This window comes from Chaetodon trifascialis, chromosome 22 (genome assembly GCF_039877785.1).
Source record: "Chaetodon trifascialis isolate fChaTrf1 chromosome 22, fChaTrf1.hap1, whole genome shotgun sequence".
Classification (NCBI taxonomy): domain Eukaryota; kingdom Metazoa; phylum Chordata; class Actinopteri; order Chaetodontiformes; family Chaetodontidae; genus Chaetodon; species Chaetodon trifascialis.
The window spans coordinates 14,363,469-14,380,825 of NC_092077.1; the positions used below are offsets into that span (position 1 = coordinate 14,363,469).

Consider the following 17,357-nt stretch of genomic DNA (forward strand, 5'->3'; position numbering starts at 1 on the left):
TGCAGTCAGAGATGATTGAAAGCACTGACTGACAGATTCATCTCCTCTGTGCCTTACATTATGGATGCGGCCCGCTCTCTCTCTGCGATGAGAGAATGCATAGCGCATAATGTATGCATGAAGCAATACTCGAATTGAGCTTCTGACCCGTGTGCCAGGTTGGACCTCACGGGTTCGGAAATGGCTTGAAGGCATAAGTGGACACACCTGGTTTTCCGTAACCTTTTGGTCATTTATCCATTTGCTTTTTCCCCCTCCAGGTGTTCAATATTTGTTTGTTTGGATGTGGTGATAAAAGGAAATCCCATTGCTTGGCAATTTTTAAATTGCCAGCCTACTGTGTCCTTTCATTTTCTTTTAGTGCTGCGTTTGGCTCTGACATGACGTGTCACCTACCGCAGTCTTTTTTGATTTTTTTCCTTCTCACTTTCAAACAGCTAAGTGAATTAAATCTGCTGCAGTTTTAAAACATGCCCCCGGGCCAGGTTTCACTTCAATGGTACCAAATGGCTTTGTCTTTTGTACTCGTGAATGACCGCGCATGTGTATGTGCTTGCGCGCACACACGCATGGCTTTGAGTGTATGTGTATTTTGCCTTTTTTCTCTTTTCCGTCCACTGTGTCGACACAATCCCGGCGTTTATGAGATTACCAGAGCCCATTTGTGTTCCAGCGGGAGCCATCTTGGCTCGGAGGAGGCCTCCGCTGGGAACCATCTGGGCTCTACTCAAAGCAGTTTCCACTCCGCCTCCCCTGTCCTCTCCACATTGTGACCAAAGCTATTTACTTTAAAGGGAGGAGGAACTCAAATTTCATTTGTGTGTGTGTATTTGTAAAACTTCGGTCTTTAGATTGAGCTCCTCAGCTCTGAGGTGGCACCGTTCACACAAAGTAGGGAGACAGAGGGGGAACGGTGTTAGAGCGGTGCCTCAGAGGTTGGAATAATCCTTAGGTATTATTTACATTTCATTAGATTTCTATATTATTTCCTTGAGTAATGATTTGTTCAGTATAAAGAATAAAAACTATGGCAAATTCTAAAAAAGGCTTGACTTTATCTCATATCTCAAAGTCAGAGGCTGTAACTTTATTACAGATACAGCTCAACAACAGCAGAACAATAGATAAAAATTATGTCTTAAATAACAAATAGTTAAAAAACAACCAAAAAGCAGAATAAGAATCACCAAGACGGAGAAGCTTTCATTATTGACATTGATAGCTCAGTGGATAAACGAGCTGTTATCAGTCTATTTTCCGTATTAAGTGTGACATATTGTGCCAGCGTTAGTATTACAATCCTGCCATGGATTTACAGCCTCTCCAAGCTGATCTTACTCTGCCAGCGGAAAAATGGGCCTGTGCTCTTTTTTTGTGAATTAATTTGTCCCTCTCAATTTCACATTTGACCTCTCTGTTCGCCTCTTTCGTCTTCTCCCCGCTGCCTGGTGAAACGTTGCCGTTTTATGCCACGATCCTTTCAAAACTTGGTCACCTAAGGTTTGGATTTTGGACACATTTCCGACTTCAGGCTGGTTATCACACTCTCAGAAAGATAAATATGACAACAGATGTGGGTGGTTTTCTGTGGAATGACTAATTGGTTAAGCTGAATTATCCTCTTGTAGTTTGGCGGCTTGCTCCATCTGATTTGTTGGTGAAACATTAATTAACGCTAATGTGCGCACTGCATACTTTTTCATTTTATTTTTTTACTTGTTGAGTCGGTGCTGAAAATCAGTCATTAGTATTCAAAAAGTGTGCGGATGATGTGATATTTGGGCTTATCGACTGACAGTCATCACTTCAGTGTGTATTTCACAGCCTGTTGTGTGTCTTTAGCCTGTGTGACTGTTGACTTTTGCCTGCATACTCGTATATTAGACATTCCTCAGTTGGCCCATTTGTTATTATTAATGCTGCGTGCAGTCACGACACCCCTCTAGTCACATTGTGTCGTGCTCAGTCGCAGGCTAATTTTTCTTCCATAAGGTTAGCGGTGTGTGGTAAATGAAGTTTCTTCAATATGCAGTCTGGGAAAAGCACAGACTAATTTGTTCTATTATGATCGAAAGAGTGTAAGACCACGTGTCTGTGATTCTAGTAATTTAACTGTAATTACACCCTCCCCTTAGCATATCTGAACCTCCCTCTCGTCACCTCTGGATGCTCGCATGCTTAAACTGGAGACATATTTGTCGACAGGAGTAGCGACAGAGAGAGAATATCTCCATGACCTCAAGATAGCTTTCTGCACTCGAACTGAAATCTCTGTGGAGATTACTTTTTCATGTTTCTGAGGTATTGTTCAGCTAATGAATGATTCTTACACCTCCCCTGCAAAGCAAAAGGCTGATTAGACCAAAAATGGGTAATCAGAAGCCTTCCACTCACTCCACAGAAGAGGTATCTTTCTATCGCCCCCTTTGTTTTTTGGTGGTGATAGTAGTTTTTTGGTTCAGCTTTCACTGTGCAGATTTTATTGTTCTCATTTTTGCAAAGATTTTACAACAGCTTGTGGAACAGATTTAGTCCGGAAGTGGAGCTTTCAATTTTTCTTCCAAATTGGAATTGTTCCCAGCAAAAAGTGTTGTTTTTAGTTGTCAGTGTTGTTTTATTTTTGTTTTGCGTTTGCTGCCTTAGTGGTAGTTGTGACAGTTAAGTTGGTTCGAGCCATTCTAGCTATTTCCCAGCACTCGCCCACTTCCCCATTTGACATTTGGGTGCTTGGAGGACCAGTGGTGCTCTAATAGCCTGGTTACGTAACTGCTTCTGCACTTAAAGACAAAGAGAGATAACATGGGGTGAGTATCTGAGATAGTACGGAGAAAGAGAGCAAGGGAAGCGAAAGCAGATGAGCTGTGAGAGAACTTAGATTATATCACAGTCAGAACCTGGAAGGGTGGACAAAAGTCTTTTATGGAGCCTTTACATGACCTTTATACATGTAGAGATGAGCACAGGGATTATTATTAAGGTTATTTTTAATAGAAAACAGCTGAATTATAGGCATACTGTGCCTTTGAGCCATTGTTGCATTGACTCGCTGCATTACAACTGAGTGTTCGACACTTTTTAGTCATTTACAATGCTGCTGATGGCTTGATCCAAATGGTAACTGGATCCAGAAAGCTGAAATATATGTGTATGCCAGGGTTGTCGATTTTATGCTTAATAATAGAACATATTATGCATTCATTAATAAAGGCTTTTTACTGTGGTTGAGAACAAGGCAGAGCAGTTTACAAACTTAATTCCCCTCAGATTTCCCTTGTGGCTGCGGGGCTAAGCAGCCCCGAGTCTTAATCGCTTGACTTTTCCCTATCTCTTCAGCACACCTGCCCTCTCACTTTCTCGCTGACTGAGGCTGTAGAGTAGGAAAAAAAATCGATTGATTCCCCCACCCCCCCACCCCTTCTTTCCCCGGTCGTCCATCACTTATGAAACAAAATGTAATGAATAGATAATTAGCCTGAATAGGCAGAATTTGGTTATAGTCCATCATGGGAAATGTTGTGAGATTTTTCCTACTTTGTCAGCAGGGTTAGCTATTGCAGTGCCCTCATTTGTTAACTTAAGGGAATGGCAACTTGGGTGTCACTAATTGCAAATGATTTACATTGCAAAAAAGTAGGATGACAGTATTTAGAGTCTTAATTAAGGTTGAAGTGCATACACAACACTAATTTAAAGCCACTCATACTTTTGTGCAGGCGCTGGGATTTGTGCACTTGAGTTTTATTGTTTACAAATAGACACTGGCCGGCGGTAGTGCTTGATTGAGAATGTCTAAGAAAGGTTTGCTTCAGTGTGCACAAAAAACAAGAGGACACAAGAGCAGATATTACTGATTTGGAAAACCACAGCTGGAGTGAAACGGGATCTGTGTGTGTGTGTGTCCCACTAGATCAATACAGAGCTCACAGGCCTCCATTGATGTGTCTGTTTAAGAACAGTGGTGTCTCCTCACAGGACCGCCCCCCCAGCACACCTTCTCCTCTGTGTTGTAATGGAATCTCAAACCTAATCGAGGATACAGAACATTAACTGGGCCTCTTTTCTTCCTCTCCTTCCCCTTCCGCCCTCCCCTCTATCCTTCTGTTCCAGGTGGAAGTTGAAGTGGAGAGCATGGACAAAGCAGGGAACTTCATTGGCTGGCTGCACATCGAGGGTGTGAATCTGTCAGTGGCGCTGGTAGAAAACGCTCTGTCCAAGGTCCACTTCACAGCAGAGCGCAGCGCCTACTACAAAACTTTGGTCTCAGCAGAGGAGGGATGCCGACAGAGGAAAGAGAAGGTAGGCCTCATCTCCACGCTGCTGTTCCGAACGTCCTATTAAACTATCAGAGCGATGACCACACTCCCAACTGGCATAAAACTGTCCAAATGTTGCTTCCAAGTGGTGAAAGAAGCACCTGAATTTATTTACTCACATCCATCCCACTAAAGGAGGACTTGATACTTGGTTCTTTATTAGAGGCAAAGATGAAGTCAACGGGAATGATGACCGTAAAAAGCAGTTCGTTCCAATAAGAGAAGACAGCCGCATTCTTCTAGGCATCTCTTCTCACAACAGCAACTATTCTCTCTTGTAAACTTCCTCACAATGCCCTTGTCAAAGACAAAGCCCATCCCCCTCACCAGCCTGACAGCCAATTAGGACAGGTGGTGCCGTGACCTTCGGCTTCCATTAATACAAAACTAAGCTTTTTTTATCATGGCGGAAACTGTGTGTCTGTGAGGAAGCTAGAGGAGGACACATCAGTATATCTAGCATGACACCCCATTCAATCATGAGAAGCAACAGCAAGACACATATTCTAATGTACTGTATGAACAGCATGCAGGCAGCACCTTTACTTACAGCTACAATAATGTGGAAATGCTCCATCTGGGCTTGAGAATAGCCACATATTTGCCATTATCATTGAAGCTTCCTTTCCTCAATGGGAGTCCTTTGATGGATGGAGGCCTCTCTCACACTGATCCTGATCTCGCCCTGCATTTTCATTATGGCTCCACGAGTCACCCCTGCCAGATGCATGAAGTGCCCAGCCAGCTGTCATCCTTGTCCTCTTCCTCTCTATCTCTGTAACGTATTTCTTTTACCCTCCCTCTCCCTCCCCCCTTCTCTTCCATTCTCTCTCTTCCACTCACTTGTGCCTGTTTGGGTCCTTTAGGAGACACAAATGCCTCCTCTCCCCATATAAACGTGATGTATTGCCGGAGCCAAGAAGGGACTGTGTTCTTTTTCCCCATCTCTGAATCCATCATGCTCATAGTCAGTGTGCTCCTCCTCGTCTTTCTTGCTCTGAGCTCCCCTCTTTTTCTCACAGTTACTCTCCATCTGTGTCTTCCTTTTCTCAAAACGATGAAACAGAGAGCTAAAGATCTGTAGAGTGCTGCGCAGGTGAATCTATGGTCTGGATTTACCCCCCCAAAAAAAACAACAATCCTGCCAGTGATGTGAGCACACCGACCCTGCCACGTTAAATCTAACCACAGCAAGAAGGCACATTCCTGACACCTCCGATGACAATTTCACTACCGGTTTCCGACCCCCTTTGCTGCGTCGAGACAGATTGACTTTCACCGCAAGGTTTTTGACTTGAGCGAACCTGAGTGCGGACAGGGCCGAGAGGAGAGACGACAGAATGGGGCCCGGGTAGAACAGACAGACAGTGATTATGTTTGATCTTAGTTTGCCACAGGCACCGGTGCACAGATCAACCACAGCCTGATTTGTTTGTGAGTGGGTGTGTGTAGTGGAGAGTGTTGTGTTAGTGGAGCGCAGGGCAGTCTGTTGTGTGTGTGTGCGTGTGTGTGTGTGTGTGTGTGTGAGAATGCATGCTATGCAACTTGAAGGCAGATATGAGGTGGGGCTTGGTGTTCTAATTAACCCGTAGAGACCATCTTGAGAAAAGCTGAGAGCTTGGTAATTTTTTTTTCTCTCTTTCTCTTTTGAAGTCGTGGCTGGTCTTTGTCTGCGTGCAGGCTGAGGCAAGGTAAGGTAGATCACATCTCCTCCCAGCTCCTTCCCTCTCTTCCTTTTTTCTTAGTGCCCTCTCTTTATTGTCCCTACAGCTGTGGATATGGAAGACATCAGTGGGTACTGCTGTGTCAGGCGTCCCTACAAGAAAAACAAGGTTGTCGTAATGAAGTGCAGTGGGGAGGGTGTGCGCACGCACGCGGACACACGCACACTCATTAAAGAAAACTGTGCGTTGGTGGTCCAGCGGGGACTCAGGACAACAAGGGGGGATTGAGGCTTTCTGCAGGAGCATCCTGAACCAAAACTGCTTAGTTCGGGTGACTTAAGTGAATATGAGTTTTTGCTACAATGAGACCGGTGGGACAAAGCGATTGTGTTCTAAATGAAGCATTCCAAAGGGTGTGAAGAGGAGCCTTATCTAGAGCTCAGCATGTTTTCATCTCGCGTATCAGCATCTCTTGGAACAATATCTGGATCCTCACAGCAAAACCCATTTTCCCCACACATGCACGAGGCTCAAATCGCAGGCCCGGGCACATTCCTAATTCTGTTCCCAATTACGGTTATTTATGGCTAAGCTATTGTTTACATAAATCTCTTTAAAGCGTGTCGCCCTGTCAGAACCTATTGTCATGCTTTCAGTGCCGACATTTGCGTGATTCAGCCATAAGACAGACCCTGTATAAACTTATTTCATGTTTTAACAATGAGTCGGTTGCTGCCAAGCAGTGCTCATGCCCTCTTCTTAAATCTCTCGCCTGGTTTTGCAAAGCATTCTTGTGTATATTTGGATTCTCCTAGGGGTAGAAAAACAAATTCTTGCTTACCAGGCATCTCTGTAAACAAGACTTGTTGCAAAAACACTGCATTTTGTCATTGTAATATGAGACAGCTCATTGCAGCTATTCATGTGATGTTCCAGTATTCCCATGCTGCATCTGAGAGGAATAGATTTGACAAGATAGCTGCAGTTTGGCTGAAAGTGGATTGGGAGCGGAGATTTCGACTGCGGAGACATTGGCTGTAGCTTTCATTTAAGTTCCCTGGAGAATGAACAGGTGTGGTTTGTCAATAGCTGGTTGTGCCTCAAGAGACTTTTCAATTTATTTATTTTTTTTGAAGACGCGGGGTAATTAGAGGGAAATCAATTTATGCTCCCAGAAGCTTGTTTCTTCTTACTCTCTTCAAGCCAGAGCTTTTAACCATTCACCAATGTGAATGTTTTTTTTGTTTTTTTTTCTGTCAATAGTAAGGCATACGTTGACTTGAAAGAAATGGATCCCAGGCGCTGTAAACAGGCAATGGAAAGAAATATGTATGTAATTGGAGTGGCCCAATTATGAAGAGGTGAATCAACAATCAGCCCTCAGTAATAACCAGTGTGCTTTTTGTTGAGCAAGGTTTTTTTTTTCTGTAATTACCCAACCTTGAAGGAGATTAACACACTCCGATGGGTCTCGGAGTGGGAGAGAGGAAGAAGGAAAAGAGAGAGTGGAGAAAGAGAGAGGATATGACAGCCCCTGTTAAAGATATTTCATGTCACGCGACTCTCCTCTTTTCATCACTGTCCGCCCCTTTCCTTCAATCCTGCTCAGCCCTCTTCACAGACCAGTGTCTTCCTTTTAACCTCTTCAGTCTTCTCACATCCTTATGCTCAGCCTCTTCACTCGCTGCCCCCTCTCTTTTTTTCTTTCCTCTCCTCCTTCAGCTCATCGTCATTGAATCCCTTCTTATTAACCGGATTAATGTCTTCTCAGATGCCCTGTGTCATGCCCTTGTTCCTCTTTGCCACTTTTCAATGTTTGGATCATGCAGGACGGTTCCTTCCTTGGCGTGGACTGCGAGAGTGTCAGAGTGAGTCAGGCAGCGACATCATTTGTACCCTATTTGAGGGGAAAAAACATCCCTTAGAGGCATAAACCCAGGATCCGGTGCTGCTGTTCCCTATACTTCACCCGTCCATCAACGACACCCATCAAAGCACTTGAAGCAGCATCGTTTTGACATTGAGTTTGGTGACGTGTCCTTGGCGGAGACTGATTGAAGTACATAATCTTATTCCAGCTTTCTCTTCTTTTTGGGTGGAATCCAGAGTTGCAAGTCCAGTCCACTTGACTGTCACTTTGCCCAAAGGCCTGTTTGCTAGTCTACTTTAGCACATGGCTCAGACCGACCAGTTTTGTACTACAAAGCAAATCACAACACTTGGACTTGCTGTGATCGGCTGACTAGCATTGTAAGCATGTCTGATTATATCGGTGCGTTGCAATTTTTTGTCCCTTCATTTCACTTCAGCTGCCTCTGGCTCGCTCTCTCAAGGGTCACGCAGCTTGCCTCGCAAGCCAAATATTTCGACAGCTAACCAGGAATCCCCACCCCCAACTCACCCGCTTTTTATCTATGATTTCTCACTGTTTTCAACGATTGTGCAAAAAGCAACATCTCCCTGTCCTCCCATCTAAGCTGTGTCTTCTCAGCAGTCAGCACATCACACACCTGGCTAAACAGGAACACGCTGTGGATGAATCAAGATAATTGGGCTTTTAGCAAAGCTAATAGGCTTGCGTCTCTGAGTTCAGGCTGGAGGAAGTTTACCTCTAGTGGACTGGTTTCACTCTCATGGATTAGTTATGGTTTGCATTCTGTCCTGTTCCAACAAGAGCATTTCTGTGAAAGTCCACATGGTGTTGCATGTTTTACCTGCAGCCATTGCCATTTAGTACATTTGATTTGCACAGTAAAGGACCATTTGGTGTTTTGTATATGGCATACTGATTCTTGGTCCGTGTACATGCAGCATTGTTCGGGCGTCGTGGATGACGGTCCATTTTCTATTAATATCATTCTCAATGCTTTCCTAAGCCCCGAAGCCATTGAAACACTTTCAGGGTTGCAATCTTTTTCTCTTCCCTTTCCCATTTTTCTTTGCCTCTCACAGTGAAATAACCTGTGGCAGTCACCTGGCAATATCATGGAAAAAAGCTAGGGATTAATAATAAAGCAGCTCATTTATGGAGGTTTTGAGTGAAATAACAAAGTAAATTTGACTCATTCTGTTGCTGACTCTCTACCCACTGTGTCACTAATTCAGGTCTCTTTTAGCCAAATCCCGTCACTGTTCCTGCAAACTATCTCCTCTTAGCTTCAACCATTTTCGTGTTAGTCCCTGGCTGTCCTCCCTCTGCCGAGAGATTTTTGGCACACATGAAATCGTTACTGTTATTGCTTTTCAGATTGCATTAGGCCTTGTGAAGAATTGAGCCTTAATCGCATTCTGGGGCAAGCAGGATGATTGCACCTCCCATCTATTGCTTACTGCTGTCAGTGCTGCCTTGTGATTTAACAAATGGAGACTCTATGGTGTTGAGACAGGAACAACGTCCGTGACAATCACAGAAAGTGATATTAAATTAATGACCAAGCTAGATACATGTCCAGTCCATTTGAGAGGTAACAGGAATGCTTGCTGAGGAAACTGCTTCTCATGCCTGGATGAAAATGAAATGCCCCAGCTGTGTTTGAAGGGACTGAGGAGGAAGTGCTGAAGTTTTCAGATTTACCAGCCACTTTGGAGATTTCTTTGGCACTGTGTTTTTCCTTACTTCCTCCTCCTTAACCATTCCAGTCATCACAGAAATTCTAGTGCAGCTCCCATGTCACTCTGTTAAGTTAAAATCCCTTGTAACTTCAGTCTTAGTCACATTTAAAAATTGAGATTACATGGCCTATGAGAAGATGAAACCTTTTAAAATGAGTCAGGTAGTGCCAGAGAGGTCCCTTTGATGACACATACATAAAAAAAAGAAATTCTTAACACGTGGGTTTCCATTAAACAATTTGCTTCTTTCACATCTTGATTTCTTTGTTTGCAGCACACTCTCCCCTTTAGGTTTGAATGGAAAAGTGAGATAATAGAAAAGCTTTACTTAATATAGTGTAATATATCTTGCAGATTTGCAGGTTATGTGCTCAGGGTCACACGCATGCACAGCTTGTTTGCATTTCCTAAGTTGCTTTTTGGAGCGCTTTCAGAACAGTCCATTGTGAGGCTCTAAATGGGTGAACTTTGAATAAAGAAGAAAGGCACTTTGTCTGGTCATATAGTGCCAACTCCTGCAAACCCCCTCATCTTAATTTAATAAACCTGGACTTCTGCTGAAGACTTCCAGCAAAGGCGTACTGTGTGCATCCTGCAGACCATGCATAATGCACGTGTTGTGTTTAAAACTGCTGATTCAAGGTAACTAATGTCACACCACTCAGTAGTTATTCAGACATGTTACATACCTATAAATGACAGGGTTGAATAATACATGATGCACATACAGGATATTAAAATGCCTGTAGGTCAAATGTTACTTTTCTGTCTTTTATAATTTATTATTATACCTCACGGGGTGTAGCTTCTCTTATGGTTTCTTTACATGATGTTTTTTAGAGGAAATGTAGTGTCCGCCATGTGCAGAGGCCCTTTCAAATACCAGAAAACTAATGGCAGAATGAAATGGTGTCAGTGGCAGCATTTTGCTCAGCCGCCTCAAAGATGGAGGACCAGGAGAATCATTATGTCACTGATGATTTGCATTTTTCCGCCCTTTAGGAGATGAGTGGCTAAAACTGTGCCAAAAGTCACAGTACATCACCTCAACCATGGGCAATCTATTTTTGCTAGTCTTGCTTGTGTTTCGACTGTATCGTCCACATTATTACATACTGCGGCACAACAGCAATCGCCAGTCAAATAACCTCTAAAGTCCAACATCTTGGCTTCTCTCCTGGCCAGCATTATCGTTTTGGCTCACTAGGACACAGTGTTGTTGCTGTAAGTAGCAGGTTAGTACAGTTCGATGACTCATGGTGCAGCAGTTCTCAGCCTGCTGTGGTCAAATCATCTTTTCTGTTCAGGTTTTTAAGCACCACCTATTTATGTGGTCTTTAAACATCAAGGTTACCTGTGTTTTTTTATGTATTTGGAGTAGCACTACTACCACTACCACTGATGATGATTATGTTAATCCCCAGAAAAGCATTAGAAACCAGAGCACAATGCGACGCAATACCTCCACAGCACAAGCTAACTAACAGTGTGTCAGATTATAGCTGTTGAATTTAATGAATATGCCTCAAGCACTTTAACTTTTTTCCCTACGCTGTGATCCCACAGCAGGGCTATTACTTTGCATCGGTTGAATAAAGTACAGCTTAACATCTAAGTTTTTATTAGTCTACAGTGTATTGGTGTCATATGGTATGCTAAGTCTTTGCAAATGTATTAAAATAATATTACCAGTATTTGATCAAAGTTAAATCACATCTCCGTAAATTTCAGATAAAGATGAAGTTAGATAAATAAAAGTAGGAAATTCAGAGCAGCAGAACAGCAATAAAGCTTTTGTGATAGCCTGCCACCTTTTTAAGATCAGTGGCTCAGGGGACCCCATCCCATGCTGGAAATCATTAACACATCCAGTGCAAGAACGTTTGGCCCCAGTGCTGGCGTGTCAATACACAAGCAAGATGAGGGTTGCATGGTTTGTTGGCAAGTGTGAAAGGACAGCAGGATCACAGCAAGGGGACATTATTGCCTGCAGGGTGGCCACAATGGGAGAGGTGACCCGTGTGAGGCCTCACATCTCTGGAAAAGATGGAGAGGACTGTACGCTCTGTTATATACCACCAATTCCCAGGCTTTAGTTTGTGTGTCTGCGTTGTGTCTCTCTGCACGATGTGTGCAAATGGGTGTATCCGCGTGTGACTGCATACCATTTCCCTTCCCTTTGTTTACTACGCCATAATTTTTGTATGCCTCTTTGTGTGTGCGTGAGTTTACTCCTTCATCTCTCTTCTCAGCGCTGCGTGCACAAAGTGAACCACCTACCACACAAAAGCAAAGAGCTGACGGAGGCTTTTTCATATGGCTAAAAGATTACATAATATGATTCTCAGTGCGCTGTGTACACATCCGCGCACACACACAAACTTGGTTGCAGATGGAGGGAGGCGCCACACGTGCACACACCATACTCTCACTGTCCCTCTCCTGCTTGGCTCAAACACACTTTGAGCATGTGCAGACAGACAGTGCAAATACAGACGTACACATGCACACGCTCTCCGGTGACAGCCCCCCCACACCCACTGTAGACGGCAAGCTGGACCCTCAGCGCCCTGAGGCACAGAGACAGGAAGACAGAGAAAGAGATCAGTGGGCCCAGTGATGTGTGTGTTATTTACACCCCAACCCTCAGTTCTCTCGCGCTCTGTCTTCATCCTCCTTTTCCCCAGTTCCAAGCTGCAAATTCAGCAGTCTGTCAGCTCCTCTTGCAGTATCGCGAATACACATGCAAACATTCTTTCCATCTTCATCTGCTTCGTCCGACACGATGGCTGCGCGCTCGTCCACACGGCGCTCACCTGCAGAGTGAGGCAGACAGACCGTTTCGAAACTTAAGCAACTTAAAAACCAGACGCACTGGGTGACGTGAGTCCGTCTCAGCAGTCTCACCTTCTGCGCGCTAAATTATACATTTACACGAGTTGCAGGATAACACGCTGACTTTGAAAATGTCATCTGAAAAATGCATCCAGCCACAAGGACATCAGGACAATCCTTAGGAGCACACACTCTCAGATGAAATATTCTACTTGATGAAGCATAAAAGCAGGAAGTAGGCCTTTTTGTTTAGGGCAACATTTTGTCTGTGTACTTAATGTGCTTGTGCTGCCGTTTCAGTCGCATGCATATGGTCCTTACTGTCCACATTCTATTGTTTTGTTTGTATCGTTAAACTTGCATTTGCATGCATGCTCATTGTTATGTATATGATCCTGTGCATGTGTTTACATGCATCTCTCTCTATGTCCTTGGCCTTGTGCTTTCCTTCTCCAGTCATGCACAGGATTCTTGCAGGCTCTTAGCAGAGGTCCTCAGGGGCAGGTTTACAGCTGCCTCTAGTTCATCAGTGGAGAAAAACTCCCCCCACCCACCCCAACACACACGTATGTACGCACCCACACCACCCCCAATCCCACCCCGCCATACAACCTCCACCCCTTCACTGTGCTCTGGGGATGGATGGGCTGAGGCCACAAGAGGAGCGAGAGGGCTGAAAAGAGTGAAAAGGAGGTGAAACGCTGGCAGAGAGCATAATGCGACATGACATAGTGCGTTGCATTATAGCTGATTAACACATGCTCAGCTCTGCCACCCGCAATAGAAAACACAAGCCCCCAGGTCTGCCCGCCTGCGTTTCTCCATCTCCCTGCCTCTTCTATCTTGGGGCTTCCCTCTTTTTTTTTTTTCCGCCCGCCCCAATTTCTCCCCCATCTCTGCCGATGAAAGTGAGTGTGAAGGACACGCACTGACGGGAGTTGGGCTAGCGGATTATTTGTTCTCCTTTTTTTTTTTCTTTCCTGGTTTGTCCCTCCTGGGACACTGTAAGGAGACACTTTTCCACTTGGTTTGCTGAGGGCTGGTTGTGGCTGACTGCTTCCTACCCTTCACCAGAATGAGCGCACGGAATACAGGCAGCGAGCCTTGAATTTTAACACGCGTACATTTGACCTCAGACTGCAGCGCTTTGATTAGTCAGTTGCTGCAAAGGTTATTACCTTGCACAAAGGCCGTTAATTGATGCAGCCTTGTGGGTGTTTACATATTTATCTGAAGCTACTTATCCTTGAAAATATTACCTTTAGTCTATTGGTGTGCTTTTTTTCCTCTTCATCCTTTATGAAAAGTCATCTAGCCGACATTGTGTCTAAATGAATTTTATAGTTTGAAAGGATTTGATCAGTTCGACATGAATGAGCTTCCATTGGCGACTTTCCTGTAACCTTGGAGCAGTTTGTTCGCACAACCCCGCTATGATGTATTGGCCACGCCGTTCATGTGGACATCCGTTATGGATAGAAGCAGGGATGACATTTCCCCCCGCAGATAACTGACATTTATTTATTTTTGAAGTCATCAGCCAGATGCTGTGAAAGCATTAAGTCTGCACGCTTTCGCCTTGCTTCAGGTGTCCTCTCTAATCGCCCCTGTTTAATCAGGGGAGGAGAGGAAACCGTCTATGCTATCTGCGTTTGCACTAAAAATAAGACACGCAAGTTATAGTCATTTACACACACTTTGACATTTTTTAGGGCCCTTGCTCAGAGCCACACTTAACTCCCATTTAATATGGGTCGGCAGTGAAACACCCCTCCCTTCCTTCCTCCCTCCCTGTTTCCCTTGCTTTTCTCTGCTGTCTAATGAAATGCTAAATATTTGTTTCTTGAGGGCACCATTTAAATGCTCTCTCTGCTGGTTGGTGGTTCAAACCTTGCCCCGTTTAATGAGTTCCGGTTTTATTAGTTCCAAGGCATTAAGATCAGTCCTTGTTGACTTTACCCCACTGGCCTGTTGTCACCTAAAAGATACGACGTGCTAGTTGCCTCCGATGCCTCTGACCTTTTCAAATATGCATTATTATTTCTGATTATTATGTTGCTGTTATTGTTACTCCAGTACACGTAGGGTCTTCTAGCCTCGTCTACATTGAGGCAGATCAGACCAGTCTACTCTTTACCAGACTGCAGAGAAGAGGTTTATATCCAGTCTGGATGCTTACGCCTCATCAGTTCTGTTTATTACCTAATACCTGCTCACAGACACAGTCCTCCACACATTGGCAGACTGGTCTTGGTTGAGCAGCCGGTTCCACTCTTAAGTGTATTTGCTTTTTTCTTTTCCTCCATTCGTCTCAACGACTCCCCCACTGCCTCTCATTCTTCTGCTTTTCTTCCTTTTTTTTATCTGATCAACTCCTCCACTGTTTCTTCCTCTCATTTGTTTGGCCTTGCCTAAGTACCTACACCCAATCATCCCCATCTTTCTTCTTTCTCATCATCCCGTCTTTAAGTCAACCTCTTTCTCTTTCTGCTCCCTTATTCCCCTACTCCTTTTTCCCCACCTAAGCCCTGAATTAACCGTCTTATTTATTATTCTCCCTATACCTCACATGCTCTCTAATGCTTTCTCTGTGAGGGAAATGCAAAGTGCATTGATTCATTGATGCATTTTTTTTTCTCCCACTGTCCCCTGGTCTTTCTAAAGGCACCTCTTCGAAGTGCGATTTCCAACAAGGACACCCGAGAAGAAGTTGAGAAGTCTGTCGTTTCTCTGAATGAGACACTTGGGGGAAATTCTTCTGCTAATTTGTCTGAAAGTGCATGTTTGATGAAGCAGACCCTGGAACTGCTCGCTCATAAACAATGGCTAGCTACTGCATGGTACCTTACGTTCCTGTGTTTGCAGTTTCCTGTCATGCTTGTGCACTGTGTTCCACCAGCACAGGGACGACTTCTGCCGACTGGAGATGGCCATACCTGTCAGCTCAAGTTTTATCTGTGAGGCTCATACTGTATTTTAGTGTCTTTATTGGCCTTTCAGGCATCGTCACACTGTCCCACAAAATAAAATATGATCCCGTGACCCTAGTTAAGTTCTAAAATGCCAGTGCACTGCAGATTGCTGGTTTGTGGAAAGGCATTCAACGTGTTTGTTAAACCTTCAAAAAAATGCTCGCCCTTAATGGAAAATGGATGGGTACTTTTTCATGGGCTGTCAACCTTGAAGTACGGTGACTTGCAGAAAGAGGAAAAGATGAATGAATACAAGGAAGCAGGGCGTGCTGTAAGGTTGGAAGGACTGCTGTATGTGAGGATTAAAGGACTGGATCGTGTTAGAGTTACACTTGCGTGGTTTCATTATATTCAGATGGACATTAGAGCGTGAGTGTTGCTGTTTGTCTGCTCACTTCTGTGTTTTCCACTTTGTGTTTGTCTTTGACTGACCATTAGGGGTGTGGCTGGCTTATTCCATCTCATCAGTCAAAGTAAGAGGAAGTGGAAGGGTTTATTAACAGGGCGGGCGAGGGTGTCGAAATAAGCCTGCGCCTGTCCTCCTCTGTTACCTCTGCCACTGACATGACACGCTTTTTCTAAATATCCAGGTTTGAGAGAATTTTTGAGCGTCTCCTGGAGTAATTTAGGTCAGTCCACTTTTACCGTGTTCCGTCTCCTGGTTGGCTAGCCTGCAGAAAACACTCTAAATCTGGAGAATGGGACCACTCTGCTAGTTTTTGCGAGTATGTTTTTGTGCATTTTACAGAGTCGCTGTGTTCCCCTCTCTCTCTCATGCCTTGGGGAGAGACAGTTACATAAACAGGCCCTCGTCATCTCTGCACTTCCGATTCCTGCTGTTGTACCAGTCTCTCTCAGCACCCTTCTCTCTTTTTCTGTTAGTTTCTGTCTCTTTCCCTCATTTGCCACCTTGCTTTCCTTTCCTGCTACTTCCTCTATGTGTCAGTATAAGTCTCGCCAAAACATTTTGCAGGGTTTTAATGTGCTACTCGCGGTGCAGCATTCGGCTGCACAGTGGTGCTGATGCCTCAATCCCAACAGGAAATGGGGAATGCTTTACTTTGCAAGTAAGTTTGAAACCAGACGAAACAAGCTGAGCAATGCATACGTATTACCATTGATTACTGCTCCTGCGGTGCACTGCGAGCCATGCGGTCATCAGGCCAGGCCTCTCAGCCTCTTTTTCTCCGCATCCATCAATGCAATCAAAAGAACTGAGCATTGAATCCTTCTGACCACTCTCCAAGTACATGATTGGGTCAACTGACAAATATACAAAGCTTGCAAAAACCATGCTCTGAAGAAATTCCCTCAGTCCTCGGTGTTCTAATTTTTGGGGCTCGATTTCATGCCTTTGTCACCACAGTAGTTTGGGTTTGTGCTCTGGCACATGCAGATGACAATGTCAGCCTTAGTCCCACCGACAAGGATGCTGATTAGCTCGGTTGCTTCTCAAGCTGGGAAGCAGCTTTTCACAAGAGCAACAGCAGACCTTTGAATCACTACAAATTGTGAGATGTGGGAAGCGATTCAGAGACTTCAAGGGGCTTTACCTCTGATGTGATAATGCTGCCACCCCCCCCCCCCTTTCTGTTTCCTCCTCTTCCCTCTAGTTATCCCTCCTGCTTTCCATCGCTGCTTCTCGCCATTGCCAGATCCATATTAACCTCTCTGTCACTCTGCTATCCCGCATCTCTCGCATTCCCTTAATCCCCACCGGCTCTGCCTCCCCCCTTCTGTCGCTCCCCCCTTTTCATATCTCTATTATTTTTGCCTCTTCTTAAATGGAGAGAGCATAGGGAGTGGGAGAGCAATGGAGTGGAAGGTGTGATCAGAGAGAAAAATGATCAGGAGTCCACCACAGAGAAAGGGAGAGAAGAGATAACGCCACCCTGGAAAACCAGTCGTCATGGCAACGCTGGCAGCCCGGGACAGACTAGCCTGTTAATTAAAAAGTTGAT

The 17,357-nt window shown here is 44.5% G+C and overlaps 1 protein-coding gene across 1 annotated transcript in view; it reads left to right on the forward strand.

The window, feature by feature from the left end:
• The window catches only part of snd1 (staphylococcal nuclease and tudor domain containing 1), a 167,314-nt gene that overhangs the window by 101,110 nt on the left and 48,847 nt on the right, over positions 1–17,357 (forward strand). Inside the window, 1 exon segment of the mRNA XM_070991570.1 lies at positions 4,108–4,296. Coding sequence (XP_070847671.1) covers positions 4,108–4,296 — 189 coding nt within the window.